At 42.5% G+C, this 15,484-nt stretch overlaps 1 protein-coding gene across 6 annotated transcripts in view; it reads right to left on the bottom strand.

Moving 5' to 3' along the window:
• CDKAL1 (CDK5 regulatory subunit associated protein 1 like 1) overlaps positions 1 to 15,484 on the bottom strand; it is a 704,834-nt gene that overhangs the window by 160,657 nt on the left and 528,693 nt on the right. For all 6 annotated transcript variants that reach the window (XM_027040405.2, XM_053223204.1, XM_015085900.3 and 3 more), the window contains one exon: positions 5,609 to 5,671. In XM_027040405.2, the coding sequence (XP_026896206.1) occupies positions 5,609 to 5,671 (63 nt within the window). The remainder of the gene's footprint in view (positions 1 to 5,608; positions 5,672 to 15,484) is intronic.

The raw sequence follows: 15,484 nt of genomic DNA, 5'->3' as shown, positions 1-15,484 counted from the left end.
TTTTAAGCATGGCATAAACATGCCAAATCAATAACTTGTTTCTTTATCCGCATGTGCCATGAAAATCTGGCTATCATAGAGTGCCGTATCCATTAAAAACTGAATATGCTATTTCCAGACAGCAGATAGCTCAAAGCTCAACAGGGCCAGCAGGCAATGATCCAAATTCACATCTCCCTCTCTAGAAGAACCACTCAAAGCACTCTGTTGCTACATTATGGTACTGAAAGCACAGGGGATGATGAAGCCGTGCCAATACTGTAGCTGCCTCGGGACCGAGTCAAATGGCCACCATTCTTCAGACATAAAGAACTGGGGAAGGTGACTTTTGTGACCTTCAATCACTAGACAAATCTGATGAATGGAGAAATGTAAATCAACACAGCATTTCTAAAGTGAAACTGTCCCTTTTGCTTCAGGTAGGTTATGTGCATTTACAAAAACTTGACGTCACAGAGACTAACAGTCTCTTAGGGAAGAAGGAAAGGATCGCGGTTTTACCCAAGACTCCCCCCCACCCCCCCACCCAAGACTTTGAAGATAAATGTCTGCTGTATGCTTCTGTCCACATGAAGCCATGGACAACATTTCACACTTTTTATTAAACACTATTTCACTGTACAGCAGTCGACATGAGTCTCAGGAAGTCTCTTAAGTCTCAGGAAGTGGGGGTTGTGCAAATAGGTGACAGTACTTTTTTGTATATTTGATATTGTCCTTAAAGAGGCATTGTACTGATATATTACTTACAATTATTCCATTCAAGTCACGCCTCACATAATCGTTAAGATAAAAATACCTTACCCTTTAATATTTTTACAGGATCTAATTATATAAATAAGTGATTGGGGGGGTGGAATATGGATTCTACCCTCATTTTTCCTGCTCACAACACATTTGTTTGGTCCTTTAACCCAACTACCAACACACGTTTAACCACTCTTTTCCTATTTCTCTGTTGTTAAGCCACTTTCTATAGTAATACTTCATTTGCCCAACCTTCAGAAACCAGCTTTCCTAGGAGGTTTCAAGATAAATAATATTTACCCTTAAAATGTCACTGTTTCTAAAAATAGACTACACACATATCTACTATTTTAAAACATCTGCTTCTTGATGTACTTTAGGCCTGATCGTTTTACTCTGGGACAACTAAAATGTGCAGGGATCTTTGGGTGTCTGGGTCCAAATTAAGTGGTCTTGGGCAGCTGCACTTCTTAGAGTTCCTTTGTTAATGACCTAGCGTCTTTATGGCCTTGTCCTGGCCTTCATTTTTACTATGCCGCCACGTTTTAGTGGAGCTCTGACTTCTTGAAGCAATAACCACCCCCTTTGTAACTGCTGCTAGGGCTGACGGTGATTTGGGAAACCAGACATCTATATTTGCTGGAAATAGTCTTTTTAAAAGTGGACTGTGTGTGGATGGGGGGCAGGGGGACTTGAAGAAGTAATGAGGTGAGGAGAGAGAACTAAACATGGATTTTGACAGTCCTGACTGGCAGACTTTGCAGATTCTGAGCTGGGTTTTACAGAGCAGAGAAGCCTGCAGAAAAAGCCTCTGGCTGAAGCAAGCACTAATGTTTGCTTTCTATCTACTCATACGCTAACTCATCAAGCGTATTCATACAAAGCCGTTTTGGGGGCACATATGAATTTGTTTATAGTTTAACTGATATACATCTGTGTCTGTAGAAATAACACTAGTCACCAAAAAAGAAAGAAAGAAAGAAAAAACAAAAGCTTATTCCACCAACATGGCTTTATAATAATGTTTCTTCTCATGTGTGCCTATTCATTCATGTTTATAAGTGTAGATAATTATTAAAATAATTATAGTCACTAAAAGCACATGAGATGCCCACTTCGTAAAATACACAAACTGTAATAGTGGTAATCTGTTAAAGACTCACTTTTAATGGTGGAATGCATATTAATTTATGCAGATTAACTATGTTTAGAAACTTACTCAACTATGCAGATGTTAAAAACCACTACAGACTTAAACAGAATTTTGTACTTTTTCTTTCCACGCATTTTCGTATTTTTTGATAGCTTTTTACATTAGCACTTTATAAACATCTGTGTAATAAACTTAGACATTCCCCCTGAACACATAAATCTGATAAAATCTAACAAGAAAAAAGTTAGGAAATACAGAGAGAGAGAGAGAGAGAGAGAGAGAGAGAGAGATCTTTTATATGCATGGCAATACTTTCTTCAGGCCAAAGACAGAAAGCACATGGTACAATGCAGTTTTAATGAAAAGTGTTCTGATTATAGCCTACTCTACTTATCCATTACTTATCCAAAGAAAAAATTCAACTTCAGTGACCTGGAAGGCCTCCGGACCTGTAACCTTTCCTGGTAGGTAGTATGAGGTGTTTTCAGAAATTACAAGCTATGTTTATTACGTGTTTATTAAAATAACAGTGGACAGCATCCGATGCACAAAATGCAATCAGATTACCTGCCACTTTGGACTGTCTTTACCAATGTCCCCTTTTATTAGGACAGATGAATGGGATTTGGCTTTGGTTAAGCCTTTTTATATGTCTGCATTAGAAGAACTAAAAACAATTTCTAAAAATGGATATGGAACCAGAGATAATAGTCCAAAATGAAATTCTTCCAGTCTCCAGAAAAATTTGTCTTAAGAGTATAAAAAATAAATGAGGTATTTTCCTTAAGACTCATTCTGAGTGTACATTTTGCTCTAAGTTTTGTTAGTTTCTGCAACAGCATTTAAGAGAAAACCAACTGACCATTTACAACCTGAACAATGGCTTCAGAGTATGATTAAGAAATGCACCTGGCCTCACTCAAACAACACATTTGTTTAACCCGGTGACTTTCCGGTGTCTGGGGTCAGGCAGGAGCAATCTGGGTTGGGTCGAGGAGGGCAGGGGGTGGGGAGGAGAGAAGAGCAAATGTAACTGACTCACTGAGAACAGAACAGTTGTACTAACTACCCTTTGTAATTACAACTGTTTTAACAGTTTCTAGCGGGCAAGGCTATCATTTTGGTGACCCGCTATAATTTGGGATGTAGCCCCAGGAAGTCATGCCAACTTTAGAACATGAGCTGCATTGCTGAGTTTACTCAGCATGATGAACCCAATGAAACACCGAGTGTTCCTACTTTGGTATAAATGTACATCAAGGGAAAAGTTAACAATAAAAGGAATCTAGCTAGAGAGGAAAGGAATACCACAAAATTCACTCCCAGGAAAATTTCAAACATGTAGAAAGTAAATATATACAGAATAGCATGATGAACCCCCATAAACTCATCATTCAGTTTCAATAACCATCAACACGTGGCCAATCTTATTGTACCCTCCCTACCCACCCCCTGCCTTGCCTTTTTTTTTTTTAAAGTAAATCGCAAACAGCCTATATTTTATTTTATACGAGCTTTCATTTACAATGCATGTATGTATTTAACCCAAAGATCACTACAGAAATCTCACCAAACAGGAGGTGTTTAAGCCAACTTTAACCACATCTTACAAAATGTTCTAGCTAAAACCTATCTGCTTAGAAAGCTAATTTGTTTGAATATAACTGGGTAATTAAAATGACAAAGTAACTGGAAAGGCAACCCCCTTGTATTTTATTTGTGGGGAAAAAAGGTACATTCTAAGACTGAGAAAGCAGTGTCTGTTACTCAGTCCCTGTGATGCTAGTCTTTGTAAACACCCATCAACAGGAGACCAGGTTAAAAGTGACCGGGGTAGACTTGTCCTGGATGGAGCCCAGAGAAAAGGGAGGCGGCAAGTAAGGGGCAGGAGCCGCCTGGAAACTTTCCCCTTTTCCGTCACTACACATGCAGAATACAGCAGGATGCCAACAGGCCAAACCTTTGGAACTTCAAAAATCACTCATCAAGCAGTCTAGCTCCTTACAATAATTTATTACCGATCTGAAAGCAAAGATCAAAAGGAACACTCCATCTAGCATTTATATATTCAATTCCTCATTGCCCAGTGACTAATTTGTAGAGGAATGAAGTCTTCACAAGGGAAGCCAAAATAATCTGAGGTGACTTTGATACAATGCCACAAAGGATATGAAGAGGAAGCCGGTAGAGGCTGCAAATGGCGAAGTTCCATTAAGAGCTCTAATAAAAGAATAATGGAATTTCCCTTCACTGTGAATTAAAAAATGTTAGAAGTGGGCAAAATTCAGACGAGTCAGGCAAAACCTTGGATTTGTCACAGCCTTTTATTGTTCTTAAATGTTAACTTTACCCACTGCTGCATTTATGTTAAATGGCTTCATCTTAAAGAAAAAATGCAACTTTCCCATCAGGAATCTCGTTCCCTTTGCTGGTGTATTACTTATCAGCCTGCACCTTCTCTCCCCTTTGTCAGGCACTCCCAGCTCTCTCCATGTCTTTCAAACAAACTGCCACATTCTGCAAAGCGACTGGTTTAACTTGAAAAATGTAATTTGAAATGATATAATTTTTAGTACCGTATATTGCCATGGTCACATGAAGCAGAAACACCTCGTTCACAAACTGTTTGTGCTTAAAGTCAACTGGTCACTATAGAAACACCAGAAGCTACTGAAAATCTTTCAACTTCCATGAACAACTGGCACAATTTTTTCCTCCTGAATCCAGACATCTCCCGTATTCTCAACTGAGGAAAATAGTTTTCACACTACTTATTTTGGCTAGTTAAAAAATCCCCACCACATGTCTCCTTGTAAATTCATAGATAAGGATTTAAGTTTATATTAGCATTTCAACTGTGCAAATTTTTTGTTCGCTTCTGAAATCACCTCGAATTAACAGATTTACTGGAACCTTACATGAAATAGAAGTTGTGCACAAGTCTCGGAAATCTTGTAATATATTTCCCTGTGATGATGTGGTGTGGAGCATTTTCTTCAGAAACAGTTAAATGTGTGTGTGTGTGTGTGTGTGTGTGTGTGTGTGTGTGTGTGTTTTAAAGAGCCCTTATCTTTTACCATTATATGGTGAAATGCTTATAAGTAAAAAGATATTCGGGAATTCTTCAAATATGGGGAGCGCAGAACATGGGATATAAATGAAGCAAGACTGGTCATGAGTCTATAAAGCTGGGGCACAAACACGGAGGAGTCGTGACGCTATTTGGTCTTCTGGAAGGCAAAACTTTTGGCAGGGGGTATTTCAGATATTATGCGATATACTGCTCATTGTTGGGGATTTTATTTAGAAAGAAGTAACTTTCTACCAGGAGCAATGGAAAACCAACAGTCGGCAGTTCCTATTTCAATGATCTTTACCAATTCAAAAGTCAAGTGCATCACTTTAGTGTTTGGAAGGGGAAAAAAAAACCCCAACCAAATAAATAATACCCCCAGTTCTGTCTTTCCATCGACTTTGAGATTTCAGTGACAATATGCAACTACATTTTAATGTGAATAAAAAAGAATGACATTAGTTCGGAAATAAAGATTTTCTGATTTCTTTAGAAGAGATAAAGAGTTGACAAATTAAAATGGAAATGTAAACATAACCGGAAAATGTACTTCAGAATCGCTATGTACCAGTGAGACTTCTGCTCAATGTTCAGAAAGACATCTATCCAATACACGAATAACATGCTTCTCTTACCTTGTGATCATATGGATTGTAAGAATGGAATACCCGAGAGAGATCTTTTGTTCTTTGCTTTTTCTGTGGAAGAAAACACAAACATCTGAGTGGACAGGGGGCAAAAATATATATAGGCATATGTATCTATATGCAGACTTACCTATCTCCGTCTTTCTACCCATCTACCTGCATTAACATATTGTTTAGAGATTCTTCCTTGCGCAAACCAAGGGGCCACAGTGCCAACCTGGGACACAGGGATGCAGTTAGAAACGAAAGCCACTTAATGGTTATGTGGGTGGTTGTCACAGACCAGGCAGGCAACCTTTCCTAGAGGTTTCCTGGTTGAAACACGAATCATCCTCAAAAAAAACCTCTATTTTTAAACACACAACTCGGAGAGGAAAATGAAGTAAAAAACTGAAGCGAAAGAAAACTCAAACACATTTGAGGGTGTGCAATTTCACTGTAATACCAAGCGCTGTCACTCTGAACTAGGCACTGCTAGGCATCCTTTTAAACAAAATACTTTCATCTGGCTTCCTAGTCACAATTGGGTCTGTCTGCTTGAGCCTCTAGCTGTATGCTGGAGGCCACCTTTGTCCTGTCACTGCTGTATGGCCCAAGTGCCTTGCCCGGTGTCTCACGCACAGTAAGCCCTCAACGCGTATTTGCGACACTAATGAATAAATGAATACACCTGAGTTAGACGGGCATTTAACTGTAAGCATCTATAATGATGACACAAGCCTCATATATCGTTATGAAAAGACAACCTCTTTTACCTTCTAATGATATGTTTTTCTCAAGCTGAACCCACTACTTGAGAACCGTCTCTACCTCCTGCTCCCCCAGTGTCTGTGACCCTGGAGAGAGGGTGGGGTTCTCTATTATCATTGACTGTAAGAGGCAGATTGTTTTCTCACACACTGTGACCTGTCCACCCACCATAACGACCACAGATAATTTTGTGTATGGTTCTAGATCTTCTGTGCATATATTTTTATCGACAACTATTACTTTCAAAGAAAGGGGATCTGGGACTCCCGGGTGGCTCAGTCGGTTAAGCGTCCGACTTCGGCTCAGGTCATGATCTCGCGGTCCGTGAGTTCGAGCCCCGTGTCGGGCTCTGTGCTGACAGCTCAGAGCCTGGAGTCTGCTTCGGATTCTTTGTCTCCTCTTTCTGCTCCTCCCCCTCTCATGCTGTCAGTCTCTCTCTCTCAAAAATAAACATTAAAAAAACTAAAAAAAAAAAAAGGAGATCATTCTGTACACACTACCCTAAAATCTACTTTTTCCACTTCACAGTTTGTCCCTGCCAAACTTAAAAGAGTTGTATAACCAGATCTGCAACCCCTTAAACGGGGTACTGAAATCCAAAAACTTCTGAAAGCTGAACTCTTTTCTGTAACTCATTTTAGTTCTTTAATAAAATGGTCACCTTTGCACAAACATCTTTGCCAGCTTGACAGTGTGCATTTTTTTTAAAAAAGATAAAGTACAGAAGAACAGATACAGAGTCAAATAGCATGCCACGCCGGTTACCCTGATGGATGAGGCCAAACACTGCCCCAACTTGCCGTCTCACCAAGAGTGAACGAGAAGGGATTGAAGTGAAAGTTGGAAATTCTTTTTTTTAAGTTTATTTATTTATTTTTGGGGGGGGAGGGGGGAGGGAGAGAGAGAGAGAGAGAGAATATAGGAGCCAGGGAGGAGCAGAGAGAGGGAGAGAGAATCCCAAGCAGGCTCCACATGCTGTCAGCACAGAGCCTGACTTCAGGCTTGATCCCAAGACCCTGGGATCATGGGTCAAAATCAAGAGTCAGGCACTTTTAACTGACTGAACCAGCTCGGTACCTCAAAAATTACTTCTCAATTTACAGAGCAGATAAAACATCTTTAAGACAGATACCGACCATGTCCTCAGATGCCAATTATAGAATTTATTTCTTTGGGGCGCCAAGGTGGCTCAGTCCATTAAGCGTCCCACTTCAGCTCTGGTCATGATCTCATGGCTCATGGGGTAGAGCCCCACATTGGACTCTGTGCTGACAGCTCAGAGCCTGGATCCTGCTTCGGATTCTGTGTCTCCCTCTCGCTCTCTGCCCCACCCCTGCTCACGCTCTGTCTCTCTCTCTCTCAAAAATAAGTAAACATTAAAATAAAAAATCTATAATTTTTTTCTTATGTTTATTTAGTGTTCGCCATAGCTAGCCCCCTGCCGCATCTTACATTTCTGGCACAAGCATGGCCGGTCTGTCCTTGATACAGTCCACACCCTGCTTCGGACTCCCCTCTGCTGTTGTTAATCGGACTACCAGGTTCCTGGCTGCTTCGGTCTTCACTTGTGAATGAATCCTTGCCTGGTATCCATGTTTTCTTGGGAAGTACTTCCCGATTTCCTCCAACTCCAGGGTCTGCGTGAGCACGTCTGTCACACCTTCCTATGCCAGTGACGTAAGCAGACCTTCTGGCCTGGGTCGTACATGACCTTCTGCAGCCACTTGGCTAAGGAGTTGAATCTGCTATTAACCAGGATCTTGCATTAGAGTCATTTGTACACACTCATTGCACTCCTATAGACCAGCTTTCCTATTTCCGCACTGTCTTTGGGGACACAATTCCACTTGCCAGTCCTTCAAGTCACTCGGCTTTGTTTCTACATTCTGACACCTGCTAAAAGTCATCCCTCCCTGCCGCCAGCCCAAACCCTCACTCCTCCGTTCACCTCATAAGAGGGCCTCCGACCACTAAACCCTAAAGTAATTCAACACTCCTTTTCCATGGAGAGCAAGGATGAGCCTCTGATTGGAAATAGTCCCTTGGCTCTAGAAGAGCCCTAAAATCTGTATTGTACAGGTAGCTTGCCCACCAAAGTTTTCCTTAGCTTCTCATTTTCTCTGTCCTTTCCATGGACCCACTCAGTTGTGTAACAGTTCTTGGCTTGTGCTTCAATCAGAAGAAAAATGACGGATACTAACATTTCCTTTGGTACAAGATTCACTATAAAACGTGGAGGGACATTTTTTTCAGAAAGGAAACGATGCTAGGAAAGATAAAATATGGAGCGTATCAGTGTTCAATTTAGGAGGTGTCCAAAAGACTGTTCAGTCCTCAAATGGCTGAGCTACGACTAGCTTGGGTTGGCCGGTAGAAATGGAATATTCAGAGGTTGTTTTGTGTGACCTTTTCATGTGGTTTTGGTTTTATATCTCTATTTTGACAGCTAAAATCTATACATGCCTTTACCTCAAATTATTCTGGGAAGGAAGTGGGGTATAAATGACAAGTAAATAACAATTCGGATTAGCACCCAAAGCAGCCAGTGAGGAAAAATGCTTTTCTTTCTGACAACAAATTCATTATATACAAATACAGTGAAGTCTTGGCTATGAGTACTGAAAGTTTATATGTATTGGTTCAGTTAACTGAAAACTACCACAACTTTTCCTATGAGGTCAGGATCATATAGCCCAGTGGTGTACGTTCTGGGATCCAGGACAGGGGCTGATAAATGATGGCCCATGGGCCAACCCAGTCCACCACCTGCTTTTGTAAGCAAAATTTTACCAAGATGCAGCCAGAGGCTTCTGTTTACGTATCATCTATGACCGTTTTCACGCTGCAAGAGCAGAGTTGAGTGGTTACAGCAGAAATCACATGGCCCATAAATCCTCAAGTATTTACTATCTGGCCCTTTACAGAAACAGTTAGTCACCCCAGATCTCGAATCTCTGCCTTGGACCACGTCTACTTGTAGCGATAGTTCCCGGACCCTGAACCTTGCTCCTTCCACTCGATGAAGACAGTTCAAGGACCAATCGTAACCTACACCCTGACACGTCAGGATGAATATACCAGTCCAAACAACCATGACCTGTCTGGCTCTCAGGATTTTACTTGTGAACAGTCTATGTGCAGACACAATTTTCCAAGTTGGCTCGTTGAGCGTGCAGAAATAGATATGGGGCTTTTAGAGCCTTCTGCGTCCACACTGTAACGCCTCATTACAGGAACTCTGAGATCTTTTGCTAAATTCTAGCCACATGGAAGATCTTACACGCAAGTGGCTAACGCGCGGCCATGCTTGGTAGCAAGCCGGTTTCTCACAGGCAGACAATGCTAAGGGTACTAGGCTACAGGACTTGTTGAGCCTTGCTATCAGCACTTTTAACTGAAACTGAATGCTGAGCCAAAAATGGAATAATTAGATACTTTCCTATTGCATCATCGTGTGGGTCTAACCTACCTCCCACTTTTTAGCCTGTTAAAACAAACAACGCAGTCATGCAAGCACCTGCTAATTCTCTGGGTGTGTAAAAAGTAAACATGTCAAACAAGGTGTGTGATGTGCTTAGAACGAGGGTGCCCAACAACTCTGTCAACTGTATGAGGCACCTTCCCGTCACCTGCATCCCGAATCCTGCAGTCCAGGCTGCAGAGACGAGAGGGAGATGACAAGAGACTGCTGAGCCTTGCAGGCTGCGTAGGTAGCTGGGTTTAAGGCAGTCTGAAACCGTGGTAAAACTTGTAGATTTCTGAGAACCCCAACCTGTAGGTATTTCCTAAACTGCTTTGTATTTCACTCTCTAAGAACAGAGAACACCGATGACTCCTTTCGTGTCCAAGTTTAAACTCCTTTTCGGACACCACCACCAAGCTAAAAGCCCCAATGGAGCATTTTTTTTTTTAACAGTTCAGGTTTCCAGACAGTGTAATCATTTCCATTTTCATCAAGGGGACACAGGAGTTAGATCTGAAAGAAGCACCACATATGATGAGAATCTGGACTTGGAAGGTAAGGTTATGGAACCAATCAAACTGTACCAATATCCTCCAGTTTAACTTCTCCTGGGCTCCCCGCATGAAGTCCATGTTTTCTGTGCTCAGTGTCTACTTGTAGATACTATGATATAAATGTCTCAGTAAACCTAGTGGTAAGAAGCCGAAAGAGCAGGTTTGAGCTTCAATGTAGTAACTTCCTGTTTCCCTCTTCTGCACGAAAGGAGCTTGGAAAGTCACCACTCTGGCCTCATGGCAAGTAACAAGCTTGAACACACTGAAAAACCAACAACTCTTTTTGGATAAGGGAGGGAATAACAGAAGAAAGTGTTACCCCCAGAACTGGGAGGGACCAGGAAGCCGACACGGGGGATGTGGCTTCCTGCAGTGTGAGGCTGCCATAGGAACCAGCACTGTAGGAAAACCGGAAGGGTAACTGACGGATTGCGGGAGGCTCAGGGCAGATGACCATTAGGAGCTTGGGGGCGATCCAGTCATGGGACGGGAGCAGGTGGTCCACGACACAGAGAGATTTACCTCCAGGAGCTCAACCAGGTTCCCACGGTAAATATGGGAGAAAAATCTCCTGTGGTTTCTGGCATGGGGAGGGGACAAAGCAGCATTGTGAAACCAGCCAGAACACTCCGTTCTTAATAAGGCCTGCCCTCAGGGGAAACCAGTTAACCAGACTCTAACCTGCTTGGGTATTACCAGAGTCTAGCTAACCTGAGAAGGGAAATACCCAACCTCAGTCCACTTAGCCATCCTGTTCCACCCACGGAAGGAGGGAAACACTAAGAAAATGTTTGCAGTCCAGGAGCACAGAGTCACTAAAAGACTGAGCTCTAATCACAGGACTCTGGAATGCTTTCCCTGTCCTCACACCTCAACACCAGGTAACTCAAGGCCTATTTTCAGCAGTTCCTTTTGCTCAGCACATCACATCTGGCTATCGAGAAAAATTACAAGACATACCAAGTGACAAAAAACTCAATCTGAAGACGGACCAAGCTTGAGGACCAGACATGGCAGCGTGCTGGATTTATCAGACTGGGAATCTAAAATATGTGGAGGGCTCTAATGGCTAAAGTAGACAGTATGCAAGAACAGATGAAAAATGCAAACAGAGAGATGGAAATCTAAGAATGAGCCTCCCCCAAACTCATCCCCCCACCCCCAATGCTAAAGATAAACACTAACAGAAATGGAGAATGCCTCTGACAGGCTCATCAGTAGACTGGACATGGATGAAGAAGGAATCTCTGAGCTCAAGGCATATCAACAGAATTCTCAAAAACCAAAATGAAAAAAGAACAAAGACTGAAGTGGGGAAAAAAAAAAAGAGAGAATATCCATGGGCGCCTGAGTGGCTGAGTTGGTTAAGCATCCAACTCTTAGTCTCAAGCTCATGATCTCTTGGTTCATACAGCAAGGAGCCTGCTTGGGATTCTCTCTCTCTCTCTGCCCCTCTCTGGCTCATGTTTTCTCTCTTTCTCTCTCAAAATAAATAAATAAACTTCAAAAAAAAAATTGAATATAAGGACTGTGGGGGCAGCTGCAAAAAGTGTAACATATGGGGGCATCAGAAGGGGAAGAAAGAGAGAAAGGAACACATATATTTGAAACAATAATGCCTGAGAATTTCCCCAAATTAATGTCAGACACCAAACCACAGATCTAGGAAGTTCAGACAACACAAGAAGGACAATGACAAGAAAACCTATTCTTTTACATATTCTTATTCTAATTTATTCTTGAGAGACAGGGACAGAGCACAAGCAGGGGAGGGGCAGAGAGAGAGGGAGATACGGAATCCGAAGCAGGCTCCAGGCTCTGAGCTGTCAGCACAGAGCCCGATGCGGGGCTTGAACTCCTGGACCGTGAGATCGTGACCTGAGCCGAAGTTGGATGCTTAACCGACTGAGCCACCCAGGCGCCCCTATTATAATTTTCAAATTATAGTAAATCAAAAACAAATTCCTGAAAGAGGCCAAGGGTGGGGGGAGGAATTTCTTATCTATAGAGGAACAAAGATAAGAACTGTATCTGACATCTTAGAAACCATGCAGGCGAGAAAGAAATATTCAAAGTGCTGAGAAGAAAAAACCATCAACTTAGAATTCTGTACCCTGCGAAATTATCCCTCAAAGATGAATAAATAAAAACCTCCTCAGACAAACAACAACTGAGGGAATTTGTTGGCAGTAGATCTCATTTGCAAGAAACATTAAAAGCAGTTCTTTAGAGAGAAGGAAAATGATAGAGAACAGAAATCTGGATCTGAAGGAAGGGCACTGAATACGTGGGGCGAAAAAGTGCAGGTAAAAGAAATTTTATTCTCCTTATTCTTAACTGATCTAACAGATAACAGTTTATTTGAAACAGTAACGGCAACAATGTACTTGGTTTTGCATGGATCTGTGTATGTGAACTGAATGACAATGACACAAGGCATGACAGGAAGAAATAAAGATGACTGTGTTATTATTATAAGGTACTCACACTCTCCTACAGTAGTATCATATGACATGGAATTGGATTTTTTTTTATTTATTTATTTTTTTTTGCTTGGATTGTTTGGAACTATGTATTGCCAACTCTATGGCAAACCACTAACACAGGTTCAAAACAAAGTATAACTGATATGGTAAGAAAGGAGAGTTTAAAGCCACTTATTTTTTCTTGTCCCCTTGTTGGCAGAGAGCCTGAGAAGTAGTTAAGCCCTGGCAAGGAGAAACAGAAGAGAAGTAGCCAAGACAACTCATCAGGCCCTGCCTCACCTTTGTGTCCTACAGGCACACAAGGCTATGACAATGGCAGGGTCTGGGAGTGTTAGGTTCTAAACAAATTCCCAAAGAGACTGGAGTCAAAATTCTATGTAATAAAAGCCAGGGGACAAGGACTGGTCAGTTAGTGCCTGCCGGGGACACGCATTCGGTAGGGAAGTCAGAGAACCACATCCTGAGGCAAAAGGGCCAAAAAACCAGCCAAGATGTGCAAGATTAAAAACAAATGACTGAGGGTCAAAGGGGTTCTTGGTAAAACTTGCAAGAACTAGGAGAATTAAGTGAGGACAGGGCTTAGCAAGGATACCCAGGACATGAAAGTCAGGGATAAGAATGGAAGCAGCTCGGAAATGTTAAGAGGTAAGTGAAGGTGCTAACAACCACAACTGTGGTCTGACGGTAAGGTAGGTCTCCTGTCTGCCTTGGGACCTTCTACTACACTTCCTGCCGGGGGCAGGCTCCAGGCTCCAGTCGTCAGGACGCGGGCAGTGCCAGGCTTATTAAACTCAGTCTGCAACGTGCCAGCATTTGGTTGAAGAGGGAAAAGATTATAGCTTACTGGAGAGTTCAGGTTTTGATAAAGAACTAAAGGAACGGAGTCTATAGATAGATTATGCCATTTATGATTTGTAAGAAAGTAGGCTGGATGTAAGCACACGGGGAAAAGAAAGGAAAGGAGGTGGTGCTGTGGAATCAGAGAGATGGCTAGAGGACTAGAGCACACAATGTTGCAAAGGGGACAATCACATCTAGGTCTCAGAAGGGGCTTCCTAATGGTGTGGGAGGTGGAGCACGGGTGCCAGGCTAGAGGCTGAAGGTGGCACGACAGGACGTGGCAATGGTTCAGAGGAAAGGACAGCACCCCATCCCAGGTTCAGCTAGGTGGGGCGACGAGGTGGGATGGATGGAGGAAGAGGGAGGGTGCAGGCCTTACAGCTCTTGGTGACTGGTTAGGGAAGGAGCCCAAGAGAGGGAAGGACGTGGATGGCTCTAAGATTTCAGGTTCAGATAACCACGGGAAGGGAAGCGCTCCCTGCACTGACATGAGGAATCCAGGCAAAAAGTAAGTTTTTGGGGGGCAAGGGGTGGAGGGTGGCAGGTGGGGTGGGGAATTCAGATTGAACAGAATGTGTTTGAGCGGCTGGCCGTGATACATTTGGGAGATAATGGGGGAGTGAGACATAAGGGTTTGGTGCCAGCAGAGAGATGGGGGCCATGGATCTGGGAGTCATGAGCCTACAGGTGTAAGTTAATAAAGCAGAAGAGGGGATGTGATCACACGGGGAGCATACAGAATAAAGGAGGCAAGAAGTTGAGAGGAGAAGACGGAAGTTAACATCTCAGTAAATCAGCTCTCTGACCTTGGGCGAGGAATCCGCTCTGGACGTCGTGACATGAGGGGCCAGTGGTTCTCAGTGGTTCTCAACCCTGGCTGCAGGGTGGAACCAGTGAGGAACCTTTAAAATATACCAGGGCTCTGGTCTAGATCCCCAGTGGCACTGAACCAACTGGCACAATGGGATCTATTTGAAAGCTCTCGGGTTTTCCAACATGCGGTCAAAGTTGAGGACCACCAGCCGATATGCTCCCTGAGGTCTCTCCTCGCTGTCAGCCTCTGTCTTCTACGTGGGTTCCCCGCTGGCCTTCAGCTTTTGGCATTCTGGGTTCTGAATTCAAACAGCATTTTCATTCTTAATGTCGATATTCCGTCAGCAGCTTTGCTTTACTTCCCAACCTCTTTCTTGACTCAAGAATGAACTCTCTTCAGGAATTCCTCAGGGGCACATCGAGGCTTTGGCTGCAGGGAATAGGCTACTGCTATATATCTAGTTCCCTTGGTGAGTGCTTCTGAAAAATTAATGGGAGGCTAGTTTAATAAACCTGAAACTTTATTTTGTTATCGATGTATAAAACTTCAGAAGCTTAATTAAAAGCACTTGACGTTATCAGCACTCAATCACAATCTCACTCTTTATATTGGACATATTTGGATGGAGTCCCTAGGATAATAATCACTCAAGATCACTAAGAAGAAAGAACAGGTCCCTGGAATCTAAAATAACGAATTCAAAATTAGTTTAAAAAAAAAAAAAAACATTAGTGATGTGAAATAGGTCTGGTGATCAAAGACACCCAAAACACTCAGGAAAACAAACTCTTCAGAATCTCATCTGCTTTTCCTTCATAAGGTACGCATGTAATAGTTTTGTGTTTTGTGATAAATGGCTACAGTAAGGAGGGTGGGGAAAGTAAAGAGAAATAGGCTGCTCTAAGCCTACATACATTTTTCACCTCTTACTTTCTACTACGACCTGGAAGGTAACAG

The sequence above is a fragment of the Acinonyx jubatus genome, chromosome B2 (genome assembly GCF_027475565.1).
Source record: "Acinonyx jubatus isolate Ajub_Pintada_27869175 chromosome B2, VMU_Ajub_asm_v1.0, whole genome shotgun sequence".
Lineage (NCBI taxonomy): Eukaryota > Metazoa > Chordata > Mammalia > Carnivora > Felidae > Acinonyx > Acinonyx jubatus.
The sequence above is the reverse complement of the archived record's forward strand: the minus strand, read 5'-3'. Positions and strand labels throughout refer to the sequence as shown.